Source organism: Sinocyclocheilus rhinocerous, unplaced genomic scaffold, assembly GCF_001515625.1.
Source record: "Sinocyclocheilus rhinocerous isolate Xijiao unplaced genomic scaffold, SAMN03320098_v1.1 scaffold30, whole genome shotgun sequence".
NCBI classification, from domain to species: Eukaryota; Metazoa; Chordata; class Actinopteri; order Cypriniformes; family Cyprinidae; genus Sinocyclocheilus; species Sinocyclocheilus rhinocerous.
This window is the reverse complement of record NW_015657838.1, coordinates 680,499-699,544: the sequence shown is the minus strand read 5'-3', so window position 1 is coordinate 699,544 and position 19,046 is coordinate 680,499. Positions and strand designations below refer to the sequence as shown.

At 38.0% G+C, this 19,046-nt stretch overlaps 1 protein-coding gene across 2 annotated transcripts in view; it reads right to left on the bottom strand.

Moving 5' to 3' along the window:
• LOC107721595 (alpha-1,3-mannosyl-glycoprotein 4-beta-N-acetylglucosaminyltransferase A-like) overlaps positions 1–19,046 on the bottom strand; it is a 67,632-nt gene that overhangs the window by 40,319 nt on the left and 8,267 nt on the right. For both annotated transcript variants that reach the window (XR_001637721.1, XM_016529693.1), the window contains exons 3-4: positions 4,301–4,468; positions 3,527–3,667 (exon numbers count right to left, since the gene is read on the bottom strand). Coding sequence is in view for 1 of the 2 variants with exons in the window: in XM_016529693.1 (XP_016385179.1) it covers positions 3,527–3,667; positions 4,301–4,468 (309 nt within the window). In the remaining variant the exon portion in view is untranslated. The remainder of the gene's footprint in view (positions 1–3,526; positions 3,668–4,300; positions 4,469–19,046) is intronic.

Genomic DNA, 19,046 nt, shown 5'->3' with positions numbered 1-19,046 from the left:
ACACACACACACACACACACACACACACACACAATCACACACACATCACTTGCACATAAACACAGTGAGAGGGGAGAGAGGTTGGAGATTGAAGATTGCGCTGCGCACACACAGAAACTTATTGTCGGAGCTGCCCCGCAACTTTTATTAATAAAATAGCATAGATACAAGACAAGGTAAAACAACAAGGTAAAATCGAAGAAACTAAACAGCTTCATTGTTTGTAGAGAGAGAAGCGCAGACAAAGGTAACTCACACACACAACTGTCATGTCTCAGAAAAAACTGTGTCAATGTCAAGAAGTCTCTTAAAATTTGATCTTTTTTAAATTTGAAAAGGTTGTTTGTAAAATGCCATGTGGTGCGACTCTCCAGAAACTGGTGCAACTTGCCAAAACTTATGATATTTCTAAATTAATAATTCATATTTATAAACACAGATCGCGATGAACGAAGATGAGTGACGCTTTTTAGTGATAAAGGGAGCGCGCTTTGCACACTTTCTAGGGTATAATCCATTCAGAAGTTGTATGAAACTTTCGTTTTTTTTCGGACACATAGGCGACACCCTGCAAAGTTTCGGGAATGACATCAGCATATTTATGCGGGATTCCGTCTCGAAATATCAGTGATTGGCAATGGACGGAACATAAAATATGTTGATTTAATTCTGGAACCGGTCCTGGCCAAACCTCCAGACAGCGCGCGTCCCGAGTGAGATCTAATTCACGGACCAAAAGCGTGTGTAAACTTTATTGAGATCGGGGCATATCAACAAGTAATTTAATTTAATTTCCAGTAACGGACGGTAGAAAGTTCAGCAATGAATGGTTTGGAAATGATGACAGAATATAGTCCCACAACTGATCGTTTATTTTTTCCTCACATGTCTCGCCTTTGGTAACAACGATTCAAAACAGATTTCTAGTGACACGGGAAAAAGACACGTAAACTTCAGTGAACATCAGAAAAGCAGCGTGCACATTTCTGGTTAAAAATGAAAGGCCAGCAACTGACAAACGGGAAGCATCACCATTCAAGTCAGCAGGAAGAGCCAAAGCTAGTTCACAGTTTACTAAACGGTGGCAACCTCTTTAAGTTATTCTTGACTGTGTTGGATTGACTGCTTTGATGCGTTGCAATATGGTAGGGCATTGTTTTGATGCTTACATCAGAAAAAAAATTAGTCATTACATTTAAACTTGTATGGTATAAATATTTTTCAAAACCTTTTTCCTTTTCTTCACTTTTTGTCATTGGCTTGTATAATGCTTATTAGACCATTAGTTAACATTCATACAGTTGTCATGAATATTTTAGTTCTCCATGGACTCTTAACAAGCAACTGTTTGCAAACCCGAGTCTATATCGATCAGGGGGTGGTGTTGAGCGTGAGATATGGTGCACTAGTCTCTAGGGTCTGGGCAGAAGATGATGTCCCCATTTAATGCTCTAAAAATAGCCCTCTAAGCCATGATCTCAATGAGAAGAGAGGGACCGCAGGCACGGGCACAAGCCAGAGCCGGCCACAGTCTTGCCCACAGACAGTCTGGAAACAGGAGGATGAGATTACTGTAGCCAGCAGGAGAGGTCCGTCTGTGGGTTTGAAGGAGGCGGGCGTAGAGCATGGGTGGGCTTCAGCTTTCCAAAACGAGTTCTCTCAGTTTTTCCCATATGCTCAGAAAAACAACCTCCTCGTGTGACAGGGGTCAGTCACACAAAAAAGTTTTTTTGACATTCTCTAATGTCATTGTTGTCATTCACCGCAGTCTGTCCCAGCATAGGATGTCGCTTGTAATAAAGCCAGCTAGCCGTTGACTTAACTCTGTCGTTAACCCACATACTGCCTGATACAGTACAGTGCGGTACAATGTATCACAAAAACAAGAACAAAACAGAGCTCACCACAAAAGAGCACGACAGCTCCAGGCTTAGGGTGTCGATTAGCCAGATCAGTGGATTGGTCACTACGCTAGCAAAAAAAGCCCAGCCAATCAAGCAGGGCTGCAACCACTACAGACATTGAAGGGGACACTGACTTTACAATATGCACATTAATAATCAAGAGATTCTTAAACTTTTACGTTTTTGTCTACCGATCTTAAATATTTGTTTACATCCCTACAATCACAAACACTGTGTTTAGCTCTAGTCAGCTTATGGATACATTAAATACTGCAGAAATACTTCAAGATTTCCGTTTATTACCTTCTTACTCAATCTCACTTCCTTCAGACAGTTTCTTTGAGGTATTCTGCGGTATTGTAATGCAGTAGTTTTTAATTGGTGGGGCGTGACCCAAAAATGTGTTGAACATCATTGTACATCTGCACCGGCTGTGGAAGGGGAAGAAAATGAAAATGCAAAATGCAACTAACCACATATTCATGCAGAGATCGAATAGAAAACCAAATGAAGGGAAGAGTAAATTAATGTACATATTTATATATTTTGCCAACTGTTGTCCATTTACAAAATTGCCAGTTTCCTGTCCAGTTCCAATTTACTTATGTTTTGAAAACTCAATTTATAATTAATGGTAGGGTTGCAGGAAGCAGGGGAAGAAAAAAAAACTATGCAAAATGCAACTAACCACATAATAGTGCATAGTTAAGAAAGAAAACAAATAGGCTCAACAACTCAAAGGAAGGAGAAAATTAATATATAATGTTCAATGATGTTCAAAATGTAAAAACAGGAAGAAATGAGTGTGTGAGCAGTTAAATGCCTCATATCGGCCAATATGGTAGCTAAACTGCTATTTCACGTACCCTTAACTTTCTGTCCGATTTTACAAATATTTTTCTTACTTTTAGGATAAACAATAATGATATGATATGATAAAGAACTCTAGTACTCTAGGTTGCTGCTTTGATTTTAAAACAAAAAATGCATTATTATAGTTAAAAGATTTCACAACTGCACCACCCCCTAAAACAATGTTGGTAAGTGGTTCCTATCCCTGCGGCTTCCACCCTTATGTTCCCATACGTTCATGTCCCATAACTATCCTCTCCATAACCCTCGCTGAACCCAGGAGGGCTTGATTCCTCTAATGACAATCTGATAGGCCTGTTGTGGGTGTGTGAAGGAGGGACAAAAGGTCTCTGGGCCTCCACTCAGGGCCGCTGGCTGCAGCTTCATCTCCGACACACTGACCGGGCCTGTAACAGCCTGTGGATAACAGGCGTGTAACACAATATGAGAAGCAAGGATGAGGCAAACAGCAACACCCCGCTGTTTGGGTGAAAATGTGAGGAATGGAGGGTGAAAAACAAACCTCACATGACAGCTCTGAGTCTTAACAAGGCCATAACAGTGATTTGCAATTGTCTAGTGAACTTGGCCAAAGCACAGTGAAAAGCAGCATCTTTCATCAATCAATGATAGTTCGGTCATAATCAAAGGACATTTGAACTTCAGTTCTGGATTGAAAAGAGTGATATTTCAGTCAGTTTATCAGATGTTTGATAATGATCTACTGTGATAGCTTAAAAAGCTGATGAATAGTACGTTGTTTGGCTCACCTCCGGTACGTCCCTGGCCCACCTGTACAGCAGGGTGCAGGCTGCCTTCATTGTTTAGCAAGTGAGGCAGATGGTGGTAGATATTTGGCACCTGGAGGGGCTTCCTGTGAGCCAACTCCTTCAACAACTTCTGTGTCTCATCTGTAAGAAACCAGGGTACTTCAGCATTGTTACAATATACATAAACTATGTAAAAAGAAAAACAAAATACAATAACGTAAAATTCTTTAAAACACTTATTGATCCTCAGTACTTAGAAGCAGGTAAGAGCAGTTTAAATAGGTTTTCCAAAAAGTCAAATCAAACAACACTCCAGGCACAACTGCATTATCAAGTCTAGGACAGCTGTTCCTTGGAAACTTAAGCATCAATATTTGCTCTAAATTAATGTTTGGCTTGGGGTGTATGTGTGGCTTGTCTGATTTTCAAATATTTTTTGATTCAAAGTTTTTAATGTTATAATTCACCTCATAGTTGGGTTGCTTTGGTTCAATGTTTAGAATTTTTTTTAATCCCTATGGGAAAAAATGAATAGGAAAAATTCTTCCGGAACCAAGGCAAGTGAAAAAGTGAACAGGCACTGCTGCACTCTTTAATAACGTGTAGGTAAAAAAAACTGCTTGCTAATTAAAAAACAGCAAGCAGCTATACAAAGGATATATTTGTTCCCACTAATTTGTGGAAATTGTCATCCAGTTCACTGCATGACAGATAATAATACAGTGACAATAACACACAACTCTTTTGTGTACATCCACGTTAACGTCCAGTAACCTGAGAAGTTGGAGAGAGCATCTTTGCTGCCGTTGGTCTCTGCAATGGCATGTCTGAACTGCTCGAGGATGGCGTTGAGCTCAGAGGAGCGCTGGAGGGTTCGGTGCTCGGCCACACGCAGACGCTCCCTCAGGGCATGAAACTCCCTCTGATAGGCTACCAACTTTTCTACAGAGAGAAGAGGAGGGGTGGACAGAGAGACAGGCATAACGTGAGGCCAGAATCATGCAGTGCATGATTCATGTAAGTAATTAAAAAAGCAGGCTATAACATGAAAAACAAAAAATAGAAATGTTGCCACGGTAACTGAAATAAGTTTAATTTGAACTGTAAAAATTACTCAACCTAAAACCTAAATAAAATAATTTTAGTTAAATGGAAATATAAAAAAAACAAATAAAAATGACAAATGCAAATAACAAATTACTCAAATTAAAATGAAAACTGAAAATAATATGAATAACACTAAATAACACTGCTAGGCAAGCAAAAATGAGAGGTACAATTAATACTAAATATTAATTATATTTCATGATGTTTGCAATCAACTAAAAATATTTTTTTTAATAATGAAAAAAAAGTGATTGTCAAATGACAATACTTAACCAACATCAGCGGTAAGATGACATAAGTAAGTCAAATCATTGGAGAATATGTGAACAACTTACATTTACATAGAAATAAAAATATGAACACAAATGAGAGAGAGAGAGAGAGACAAAGAGAGAGATAACAACACACAAACAAACAAACAAATGCACAAACCTATTCCAGCTTTTATTCGAAATTTCCTTTTCATATACCAGTCAAGACCAGGTTGACTATTCAAAATATCTGGATGTAGTGATTAGTGAAACAATTTATAATAGTGTTTGCAACAGTACTTCCTGTATTTGGAGGCACTATTAGTTAAACCAGTGACACATCTTACCCACAGGGTAAACTTTTACAGATATATCTAGACCTGTATAAGATTGCTTGGACATAAAATTTAGTTTGCTTACTATTAGAAAATTAAGAAGTAGGCTATTTTGCATAAAAAGCTGCATCACTTTTCAAGATCGTGTAACTGTAAGATGAAAATCCAATTGCCAAATGACACAAATTTACAACAATTCTGTCATGACTAAATGGGTCCTTTAGAATATTAGGTGTTTTGCATAACAATGCTGCTAATCTAGAAAAACAGATCAACAAACATTAACATGAGATTGTCATAAGTTTGGGGCTATTCAAAAATAACCTCGTAAACATTAAGAAACTGCAGTACAACTGTCCATCACGTAAAGTCAGCAAAAGCGTTATTTTCAGGAACCAGACCTGTCAGCCTTTTCCTGATTGCATCAAAGTTTCTAAGAGATGGGGTTCCAGGAAGGTTATATTTCTGCTGCTCAGCATGACGAGGAGCGAGAGAAGAATCGAGAGAGAGATAGAATGCGGTCTGAGGCAGTGTCAGTGGGAAGTGCCCTCTGCTAGAGCAGATTAGCTTTGGGTCACACCACCTTTTATTTGCAGACTCAACGTGCTGTGAGTCAGACCTCACCCTGAAACAAGACCTTGCATTTCAACAGGTCTCAGAGCTTCATGAAGCTCAATGTTTTGGTCTACATGCAATGGAGTCTGTGCTGGTGGTTTGTATCTGACTGAAGCAAAACCTTTTCGGTCAATCAACTTTGATTTTCTTTTGCAGATCCAAAAGCTCATGGTTCAATTTCTGTGAGGATGTTCATGTCCAATTTGCCACAAGAACATAAATTTGTGTCTGCGCAGAAATGTCAGACTCTCTTCATACAGATGGGAGCTGATCGCTTTGAACTTCTGCTATGACAGCTGAAGAATGACTGCTAGTTCGACCTCAGCAAGTCTCTCACAGGTTTCCTCTTGATCTCTCTTTTATCCTAAGCTTCTACATTTCCAGCAAGCTCTTCATCTTACCACGGAGGGGGTTTTGTAAGGATCCAGCATCTCAGCATTTCAGTTTCCCCTTCAGCTACAGTAGTGCAGGGGTTACATCCTGTGTTCTTGGCTTGCATTTCGGGTATCTTCCCTTCCCTTTATAATTGGATTTAAATGGGGGTTTCTTTAACTGTGGGCTCTTTTGGCAATGCTAACTCTTAAAATACTTTTTGCACTCTAACCAATTGGATCAGGGGCGCAAAAAACCTGATCAGAACATCCCTAGTACAAAGTGCAGGAACATAGTTGCTTGGTAAACCAGTTCTGAGTAGTAGATCTGTACAAGCAGATTAATGCATGCATGTGGTAATACTATACATCAAAATAAAACCATCTAAAGCCACATGGGGTCACAACAGATCACTGTGCTCAATACTATATTACTGATCACGCTGAACTGTTACTGAACTCCTCTGTGGTTTGTGCAGGCAATCAGCCAATGCTATAGGGAAACTCTCATATTCCCAAAGATAATGACTATAGTATGTTGGAGAGTAAAGGCACTCTATCCAACAATAACAAGAGCATCAAATTACACGCTTGTTAGCAGATCAGCAGATTTTCTTAATACATCTGACACCATCGGCAAACAAAAATGTTAATGTTAGGCCTGTGTGACTATAAAGAAAACGCATTGTCCTGAGTGTGGGCAGGATGTGTTCAAGCTTCTAGGTTCTAATTCGAATTAAGAAGGCACACTTTGAAGGGCTGCAGGCCTATTATTTGTTAGTCTGTCTCGGACACACACACACACACACGTTAAATTAGATGCAACATAGTGCTGCAGCCCTGGGCTGAGAGTTTGTTGAGGGCTGAGTAATGTACAAGAAAGAATGGATGTGTACACATGCATCTGCTGCCATCCTTAAGGGCTTTACACAGCACACAGGATGAGAAAGGTGTTTTGGCTCAAAAAAAGAACACACATACTGAACTCATTTCAAAACACAGATCTATGTACACTGAGCTACATTTGGTTCTCAGTAAGTCAGTGGAGAAAACAGATTTTCTGTGGTCTTTTAAAGTAAATGGTTAAATATACAACGTAGACATAGACTACGGTTCACAAGACTGGTGCCAGTAATTTTTTAATACTTAATACTTAATAGAAATTAATACTTTTATTCAGCAATTAAACTGATCAAAAAGTCATTCATAATGTTACAAAAGATTTCCATTTCACATAAATGCTGTTCCTTTGAACTTTGTTTAATCAAACAATCCTGGGGAATTTTGGTTTACACAAAAATGTTACTTAGCAAAATGGTTTTTAATATTTCACAATATTACTGTTTTTACTGTATGTTTGATTCAATAAATGCAGCTTTGGTGAGCACAAGGCAGAACGTCTTTCAAAAACATTAAAAAAAAACATCTACTGACTTTAAACTTTTGAATAGTCTCACTTTCTCAACCCAAAGCTCCCTCCTCAGTACACTCAGACCATTCATACAGCAAAAACAGCTCCTTTTGGAAATGTTCATGATATTGACGTCATAACCTGAGCACTTTACTGCCTGTGTTTACATATCAATGCCTCTGCAGTATTTAGCAACTTCATCATCCTGAAGAACGACAGTGTGAAATACAGTTTCACATGAAGCTAGCCAACTCAATTTAAACAAGTCTAATAGTTTAATAACGTGAATATTTTGTATGATGGACGAGACTGAGCTACAACCACATTACAAGTCTGTTAGTCCGAATCACAAAAACAGACTGGTATGATTTCAGGCAGACTAAAGCTTTTACATTACAAATTATTGTACAAGTCTGCCAAAATATTGGACTCATAGAGATATTTTGGTCATTCTGCTGTAATTAAGACAAAGCTGCTTTTTTATTAACAGAAGCTGGGACATTTAATATATTAATTAACCAAATTTCATGTAATTTCCAGAACTTTATTTTCTACAATAAAAACAATAGTCACTGAGAAGGGAAAAAATACATATAAAAAATGATTTTAGTTTGTTTCTTGACTTTTTCTAGCATTTTATTTTTAAATATAGAAAAGATAGAAATATTAATTTAAAAAAAATTATTTAAATACTTTTTAAGTCATCCTGCGGCCCCCTAATGGGACCGGGCCTCTTGGTTGACAACCACTAGTATAGATGACTTTTCTAATAAGTTCTTTACTGCATTACAACATCAGGCCAGCATCAGATTATAGCAAATTTTTCAAGGATCTACCAACCAGCCATGAAGGACAGTCAGCTCTCAAATCACCATTACCCTAGTGTCTGTCTCAACCACTGAAAGCCCATTCAATATCCCGACAGACTGCAGCCACTTTAAATGGATTAGCACATAAACTGTTGCACATCCCAGTAATCTTGTTATCTTTTCCCATGCCCCTCCATTCCTGCCTCTCAGGCCTCTACCCAGATGTACATATAGAAAGTGCATGTGATGGATGGGCCAAAGTGTGCGCGCACATTCTCTGAATTTCGGTGATTAAACACATTGTGTTTCAAGGCACTTCTAACCTCTCTGTGTATAATATAGACGTATACAAAAGTCCCAACCTAGTTTTAAAATCCATTTGGTGCTGCTGATTAAGCTTATTTTACTACGAGCTGTTGATTCACTCACCATCATGAACAGCACTGTGACTGCAGGGGGGGACATTCAGGTTCCTGGGCACCACCATATCTCAGGACCTGAAGTGGGACACTCACATTGACTCCATTGTCAAAAACGCACAGCAGAGGCTGTATTTCCTTCGCCAGCTGAGGAAGTTCAACCTGCCACAGGAGCTGCTCACACAGTTCTACTCTGCTGCCACTGAGTCTGTCCTGTGCACTTCAGTAACTGTCTGGTTCAGCTCAGCTACCAAATCAGACCTTAGAAGATTGCAGCGGATAGTCCAGACTACTGAGCAAATCACTGGTACAACACTCCCCACTCTCCAAGAACTGCGCTCATCCAGAGTGAGTAAAAGAGCTGGCAAAATCATTCTGGACCCTTCACACCCAGGCCACTTCCTCTTTTTCCTCTTGCCGTCTGGTCAGCGCTATATACAGAGCTCTGAGCACCAGAACGGCCAGGCATAAGAACAGTTTCTTCCCTCAGGCAATCCATCTCATCAACAGTTAACTTGGCAATAAATGTGTAATACACACTATTTATACATTTATTTATTTAAAAACACCATACTTATACCATACCATTTCCTTACATTTGTACATAACATACCTGTACACAAAAATGCCATCTATTGTCTGCTTGTATATTGTGTATTTTTAAAAATATTTGTTGTATATTATTATTTCTTATTTACTTATTCTAGTTTTATTATCTGTCTTGTCACTGTAATCTGTTCCTACTGTGGAATCTTCTGTCACCAAAACAAATTCCATGTATGTGTAAACATACCTGGCAATAAACATCTTTCTGATTCTGATTTAGGAGACAAAAAATGGACACATTGTCCAATCATGCGGTCAACCTCCCTGCCAACAGCATGTTAATGAAACGCTCTAAGGAAAATGCTCTTAATCCTGAACCAAATAGGTTTTAAAATGGGGATGTTCCTTATGCATTTCATTACACTTAAACATATTTGATGTATCTTGATGCACAATATCGCATATCACTCTGGTCCATCCAGATACACATCTGCATCATAGCAATCACTGTATTTGACAACAGAAAACAGCATTAGCAACCCATTAAACTTATGTAATGTGACATATGCACTAGGGGTGCTCCGATCAGGATTTTTGAGGCCGATCACCGATCGCCGATCACAGAAAGCAGTATCTGCCGATACCGATCACCGATACCGATCTTTTTACAGCCTTTTTTTTATCATTTATAACTATTTATAGTGATACTCCAATCTGGATATTTAGACATTTATTCAGGGCCTGAATTTCATTTTTGAAAATGGGGGGAATTCCCCTCTTAGGTGTCACTTGTGAGAGGGGAAGCAGCTTTCAACACTTTGCGTGTCACACATTTAAAAAAAACTGCAGTGTTATACCTAATACATGCATTAATATAGGATGAGGGAGGTGATTGGTTAAGGGTGTCTAAGCAGAGCTGTTAATTGCAGCCTGCAGTCCTAGTTTCACTTCCTATGTATGTTATTGCTGGTCACACCCGGAGTCTGCAAAGAAATTTAAAACAGTTCTGATCATAAATTTACATACTCCTTAATTACAGAATATGAAAGATCTTTATCATTTCAACAAAATAAGTGGGACCATGAACATTACATGTTATTTATTTAGTATGTTTACATATAGTTCACAAGAAGAAGAAAAAATAATTGAATTCCTGGTCTGCAAATCTTCTGCATATTTAAACCCCTTACAATAGTGACTATGATCACCCCCACCCCCCACCCCCAATTTCTGACTGCCCTTCTGAAGCTACGTAAGATGTTTTCATGTTTCCCAGAAGGTAATATAATACAACTTTACACCCCCCAGCTTTTTTGATTCTTCAAATTTTGTTAAAATTATATTATCTTAAATATTTTGGAAGGGGTATAAACTTATGAGCAGAACTGTACATTTGCTGATTGCATGTTTATTTTTTACTAAATATTTTGGCAAATTTGATTATATTTCAGTAAAAGAGTAGGTCAGTCTGCAACTATTTACATTTACATTTAGTCATTTTGCATTTGCATTTTGCAGAATTCCACAGATTTTCCTGCAACATTCCCGCCCCCGGGGTGATACCGGTATTACCGGTGTTGTCACACGTCGATTAACCGGTGGGAAAATTTCCTCACCGTCACAACCCTAGTGAGTACCTCACTTTCAGCATTATAATTATTTTACCCACACCGGACAGAGACTGAGACGGTGCCGCTACGAGTCATGCCAAACCTCTCACAGCAGGCGCGTCATCAGCTTGAGATCGTTTTTTTAAGATCAGCCTTTTTAGAGACTGCCGATCAAACATCCCAACTTGATTATCGGCCGATAGTGATCGGTAGCCGATCAATCGGAGCACCCCTAATATGCACAAGTGAAAGAGAATATTGAGGTGGAAATAATGTAGGGCAAGAGCTGTTTTTTGAGTCTAAAGAGGTGAAATATGTTATGCAATGAAATAAGGAATAATGCAGTCATCTGTACATTAATCACAGAACAAACCCTGTGTTCCCTACAACAATTGGCTGACTGTACATTAGCCCACTTATTACAATGCTACTTAAAATATGCAAGAATAAGAGTATGGAATGATATGAGAGACGATAAACCATCACAGTTAAATACGAAAAAATAGTTATTATAGAAAAAAAAAAACATTTGACTGATGAATACCGTGACTGACCAATCAGAATAAAGTATTCCAGAGAGTTGTGTAATAGTATTGATTAAAGATGCAGCCACATCAGTGAAATTTCTGCGAAATTTATGTTTTCTGTGATATTTCACGGGCAAAAAAGGTCCATTGTCCACAACTGCATGAAGCAGCACTCACACTGAAGTCACATTCAAACCAAACATTTTGTTGTTGGTCGATGCAGCAAATTCACGTGACCACGAGCATCTTGAGTCTGCATGGGGAACTTTTTGCCCAGTCAAGCAACATTTGGATCGTGCAGATTCCTATTAAAATGGTTTCACTTATGACATTTCATGCCTTAGAAGTACTTTTTTACAGCTATGGGGCCTTGGTTACAAAAAGAGTTGCTCCTGAGACCAACTCTCTACATTGCGAGTAAATCACCAAATCTTCACTCTGGGCGACTAAATGATGTCTAATATTAGCCAATGGCTAATAAATTCTTAGATTTTACTCGCCAGTGTGTGAGTTAGAGGCTAAGTTAGAGGCGCACCTGTATTTGACGTACCGTAAACTCTAGTGTGAAGATGCACAACTCACCGTCGCTTTGTCGACAGAGAGACAGAGCGAGAGAGTCTTACATAACATGTAGAATAAACGCGCTACATGTAAACAATATACTTTGTTGCATTTTCCCGTAAAAATAACAGCGTTCCTTTGGAATTCTTCAGCTTTTAAGAACTGCCGGGTTCTCCAGTAGTGGGTGGAGCTAATGCGCAAAGGACAATCTCATTGGCTGGCGCTCACCTATTATCATCCCTGTTTTGATTTAAGCAAATCAATTTGAGCGAACGCAGGCAACGTGATTAATATTCATGAACCCAGCAGCTCATTAATCCTTAGTGCGTTTTATATTGTTATTAGTGAAATTCGTAGTAGTGTTGCTATCTTATCAGTATTATTATATATTTTTCCTTTTTTATAGAAACACTAAATGACAAAACAATATCTTAAGCACCACCACCAGTCCTAAGTTCAGTCAACATGACAAATATGCATTCATACATGGTTATTCTAATTACTAAAGTTCTATCACCATATAATGCTTAATTTGCATAATACCATATTATAATGCTTGACTGACTGATGTTAAGTGTACTTTCAGATATTTAAAAAGTTGTGCTCTTTTACATACATACATACATACATAAAATAATATATCAAATATTTAATATTAGTCTGGCGAGTAAACTAAAAAATTTACTAGCCAATGGTGATTCTATTGCCAAGGTGTCCGTAGAGTAAAGTGTAACATTTTTAGAGAAGATTATGCAACCAAACTATTTTTTCACATTTCTATTTAAAAATGATCCAATTTTTTCCAATTGCTTCTAAAACGACTACAGCATCAAGTAACCATTTTTGCCTGGGTGTCAACTTAAGTGCTGTAAATTTGTTATTGTAGGCAGAGTTTCTGGTTTTAGGTGAGGACAGTGTAGTGATGATGACCATGTGACCTTTTCTTTATTCTTGTGCAGCTGTGAAAGCTCTTCCCTGCGCCCTCTCAAACTCAAACGCACTTCAGGAGCACTGCACCAGCCTTTCACTCTCCACCCTCAGGGATTATTCAGGGTGAACACTGAAATTTGTCACAAGAAAACATTCACTCACAGAGGACATCAGTGGAAAAATTTAACCTGTGGAACAGCACAGAGAACAGCGCGCCTTCAGAGGGACTGGCTTTGTTCTGTCGTGTGATGGAGAGACCCACTACAAAGAACAGAAAAAGAAAGTCTATAGGCAACCACATCAGCAAGAGAAAAAATAAAGCTGCTTAAGCCCCCGAAACAAGGTGAAGTGAAGAAGACTTTCAAACCAGCATCATGAAATTCGAATCAAAGTGCCAAAATGCAGTTCAGTTCCATCATAGGAATATGAGCTGATGTTCTCAAGGGGCCAGCAAGTCCAGAAAGTCTCTCAGCTCTCAAGCAGCATGTTTTGGGTGAAACTCCTGGAAAGTCAACATGAAACGGTGTTTGCAACCAATTATACTTCTATAATCTGAAATACTTTATCTGCTGAGCTACAGCAAATATACAGAAGGTCCTTTAGGGCTGAGCGATATGGCAAAAAATTCAGAATGTTTAACCTATAACAATAACAGCACCTTTCAGCCTGTCACCTGCATGCAAACATGAAATATCAAACATTCAGTAGTTATCCTTTACAGGTTTTTGCTTTCCACTCTGCTGCTTTTCCATTGCTTTGTCTATGTAAACATGCGTTTGATGGATGTGTTTGTCCATTGCGCTCGCGTCTTGCGTAACGTCTCGCACATGAAACAACATTCTAAAGACGCAGTGCTCTAGTTAAAGAAGTTCAAATCCAGTCTCAACCTTGTGTTTTATCCCATTTCACTGCCTGCATCTTGTGTTTTTCCAATGCATTCTGTGTGAACAGCCGCTTAGGGCTAGCATTATGTCCTACGTCACAGTCCTTCATCATGTCACATGTGAGTGGTTAAAGAGGTATGCCGTCATGTGGTTAGATCATTTGTCTCTTAACTGTTATCACTGGCATATTATCAACATGACTAATTTTAGCATTTGCTAATATTTTTATTCAAAACCACAATTCTTTCATTTATAACAAAAATAAATAAATTATGGCAAAACATCACAAATCGAATTAATCAATACAATCAGAAAAATTGTCCAGCCATATCTCATAGTTAACACCAAAATATTAAACAGCACAAGCATTTTCAACATTGATAATAATAAGAAATGTTTCTTAAAGGCACAATATGTAATTTTCGCCGCTAGAGGGTGCGTATTCAAAATAAACAAATAGACAAAGGCGTAGTTTGATGATGCCGTGACTGAGTGTGGAATCATGGGAGTTGTGGTCTTCATCCCCACAGCCGATGCAATCCGACGGGACTCGGGCAGAAATCATATTCATGGATAAGCTAATGATTTATTAACGTAGTAGAATGAAGCAGGGTGAGGCTGAAAGCCGTCGAAGCGAAACGAGGCCGCTGAACGAGCGTGACACACGGCTCGAAAGCAGCGGAGCTTTTATTATGCCACAGTCGACCGCTTCCGCTCCTTCCGGTCGTGCGTATGTGGGGGAAAAAAATCAGCGCTGTTTTATCATACTAGATACATTTGAAAGTTCTGTTATAATGTTATTCTGTGTGGTCGTCACCGGTCTATTAAAACGCACAACATAATAAAGCGTGTTTGGTGTTTCCATGTTTTCTACAAAACAAAACCAGAAATCGAGGGGTTATGACGTCATTGGCAGGCGACACAATGACACTATGGACACGCTCCGTGTCACTAGTTAAAATTGCTTATTTCTCTGGATTTAAACATTCTTCAAAACATTTGTATAAATGTACACAAGTCAGCAAAATATGTAACACTGTTCTAGTGGTTTTTGGATATTTTAATAAAAAAAATCTTATATATTGTGCCTTTAAGCACCAAGTCAGCATATTAGAATGATTTCTGAAGGAACATGAAGACTGGCGTAGCCTTGGTGAGCATAATTAAAAATAATAATAATCATTTTAAAAATCTAACTCCAACTTTTGAACAGTACATCTGTGTATATCTTCTGCTTTGATGTGACATCTACACATAGTATATAATCACTCAAGATTTAGTATAAAATGTAATATAACTGCCTCAGAACACTGTGAGGACCCCCTACATAGGATTCAATGTTTGTCCATTGGGAATTAGCTGGATCATGTAAAATGGACCAGACCGCATGAAAGTTTGCTGAAACAATGACAAAATAGCCATTTTACCAATATCCAACATTATCCAAATGCCTGTGTGACCTAGGTGATGTCAGCTGAAATAGAAAATCATTACATTTTAAACAAACATTACCAAATATTTTTCTTTAGAGTAACATGCACCAATGAATCATTCACAATTAGACCAGAAAGTGTGCATTAAGAAATTAAAAATCAAATCTGATGAAATGCACCTGACATCAACCTAACACGACAGGAAACAGATAAGCTCTAAAAACTGAAGAGTTTATCATTATTAACAGGAAGCCTTGATGAACACTGATTATTAGAGGAATAGGAAGTTATTTAAAATACAGACAAGTTATTTTAAGAATATACACACAAACACTTTTGAGAATCACTGGGACAAGGGTCTACAGCAGCATCAGGGCCATCAGGGTGTGTGTGTGTGTGTGTGGGTGTGTCAGAGATAGGGTCTTTCACATGCTTTTAACACATGGTTCCAACAAGGACAGAGTGCAGAGGTCAAAACCCAAAGAGATATGGAAAGTTCAGAACATGTTCCTTCTGTCCCATACACAATAAATAAGGAACAGGGCAAGAGTTGCTGTTGATTGAAGCCAAGATTGCCTCACCCATAGAAATGAAAATTCCTTCTTTATCTCCTCCTCCATCTCTACGGCTCATTTACTGTAACTTCAACCTTTGTAACATACAAAAAACAACATCTCTTACCAAAAGTACAGTGTGATTACACGGATGGGATCACATGGTAGTAACAACAATAATAATAAAACAAAAATGTTAATAATAATAATTATTATTATTATTATTTATTATTATTATACCATATTAGTGATTAGCATTATTATTATTATACCATATTAGTGATTAGCCATTTATATGGCCTTTTATACATCCTTCAAAAGCTTCAGACTTCAACATCCCTTATCAAAAGTACAGTATGGCTGAATTTACATTAACATTTATTTTAAATATATATATACAAATATTTATAAATATAAATATATTTTAACTATTATTAATTTAATTATATTAATTTAATGTTAACAAATATTATCCAAATCTACATGAGCATTTATTTTATTATTATTTTAAATATCATTACAGTTTCATCATAAAAAAAAAATCAGAAAATGCCCATTACACTGACAAAGCTGTCAGGACATTTTGGGATTAAAAAAAAGTTATAAGCAGAAGCAACAATCGCAAATGGCCAAATATTAATCAATAAATCAGCCAGAGCTGACATACCATATAAACAAACTATGGTGTTACTATACCATGTCCAAAACATAATAATACCAACATATTTTTTGCCACTTATTCCACTCCAATTATTCACACACACGCATAAAAAAATCAGCTGATAAAGCTCTCTAAACAATTCACTTAAGTTTGTTATTTGATCCTCAGTCCAACCGTGAAACCAGACCAAAGGTATCAGTTTTCACATGCAGCGTGAAATCTCCAAATCAATCCACTTCAGATCATGTTTGAATTCATCACCACTAAGCTTGTTGAAGCTAAACATAAATAGACTATGAATGAGGGAATAAGGAATGCAGACAGAGGAAATGTTCTGAGCCATTGTGTGACACAGTCACTGTGTTGGTCATATGACATGTGGGTGAATTGTTTTGGGAGAGAGAAAGGCCATGAGCAAGAACAAAGGGAAAGGTAGGGGTTTGGAATGGCTGGAATACAAACGCAGTTCTCAGACCCTACAAACAATGAATGAGTTACTTCATCTTTCCCCTCTCTTCCAGTTAGCGTATGTGCCGGTAAAGAAAGAAACGGCATTCATTAATTGCAGGGTATAGAGAATGATGGAAATCCTCTATTCTTTTACAAGAGAGCGCCTAAATACTGTTCTGCTTATTCCACAAGCAAGGGATATGTAAACTTATGAGAAAAGTGGCATCGTGAAAAATCTGTAAGATGTTTAACAAAAAATCAGACAGATCATAAAAATTAGACATTCTTTTTCATGTACTGCCCTGAAGAAGCTGCGAAACAGATATTCCACAAGAAAAAATTTCTGCTTAGTTTACGTACCCTTGGTTCTTAATAGGGTCACTTTAAGACAATATATTGACACACATCTGATTTTCTCCCAATTGTTCTCCTCCACTTAAGACATAAACTGTGTTTTAGCCCCAGGACCGATTAAATACCGGGTTTCGGTACCCATCCCTAGTCAATACTGAATGTTAACATTATATTAATTGCATACATATACTTCGTAGACATCCTTAATCTCTAATAACTCCATTCTGCTGTCTGTTGTTCTGTTGTCGGTGTTTCATTGTCTGAATATGGCACTTAACACATGCTGTGTGGTATCGGTGTTTGGTATCGGGGCATTTTAACGAGTACGAGTACAGGAGCTCAGTATCGGTGCATCCCTAGTTCTTAATAACATCCGTTGACCACCTAAGAGTAATAGTGTATTATTGTGCTGAATTTTTTTTGTCATGTCATCAAATCCTGAATAACTGAAGGCAGCTTTTATACTTCAGTAATGAGTGGAGCATTCGAGTCTCGCACAGAGAACCGACTGGAGTTCTGATGGAGGACAGTGATTCAATCTAAACCTTTAGACGACACACAGCTCACATCTGCAGCTCTGTATGTTAACAAAAACACACATGAAAATACACACAGTGCATACGTGCAGCGCGAACATATTAATGACTCAAATACAGGACTGACACCAGTATTCTGCTGCTGTGTGAATGTGGCAAGAATTAAAAGTTCGCCTTTGAGAAAACTAAGAGCCAAAAAGGTTCATTTATGTAAATTTTGTCTTGTGAAATGTATGTAAATATCTGTTGTGTCACACAGCTTCACCAGAACAGTAAAAAAAAAAAGTTATGATCCATCTCATTAAAAAAAAAATTATACACATCTCACAGATTCTGCAAGCGGTATGAGCAACATTCTGTATTGACATAAACAAAAACCACCATAAAATAAACAGATCAATGATGAAATATGATGAGAGTGGAATATCATCAAATAGCTGTAAATCTGATGAGTAAGCACATTTACACACACACCAATGCAGTGTCCATCTGGAAAACACCCAGCCAAGCCCAGCGCACATACGCAAACATCTACAAAAATGACAGGACTGTTATTATGTGGTCTATAGAATTTTTGTCTAAAGTGAGCAGAAACAATCTGATCCTATTCCTACAGAGGTAAAGAGATGAATAGGGAGATGAAAGTCAGAGAGAAAGCAATCTAAAACCATGAACAAAATGAGATGCTTTAAACATTACTACATTAAATACTGGTTCACTTCAGGATAAACATGGTTTCTGCTGACCGCAAATATTATTATATGTGGTAAATTGGTTAATTGGTCAGCACCTGACCAATTAATACTAGCACTTACCTATTCTATTATTTTTTTCTAATTTATTTAATATATAGGATGTATATATATATGCTTCTGTTTCACACAAATGCTGGCACAGACGTGCATGTTCGGATAGAGTCACTTTGAACTCGTGCATCTTCGGAAGCGGAGCTGTGCGAAAAGTTACAAAAAATGTCGTGCACACCGCCACGCGAAACGACGTCGCGCGCACTCAAAGCGAACTTCCGCCAACACCGCGATGACGTCATATTTGCCGCGCGCACCTAAGCGAACTTGCGGACACGTCGAGTACAAATCAGCCTGTGTGCGTTAGATACAGTGAAGACAGCGCGTTAGTTTAGAACTCTTCTAATTTT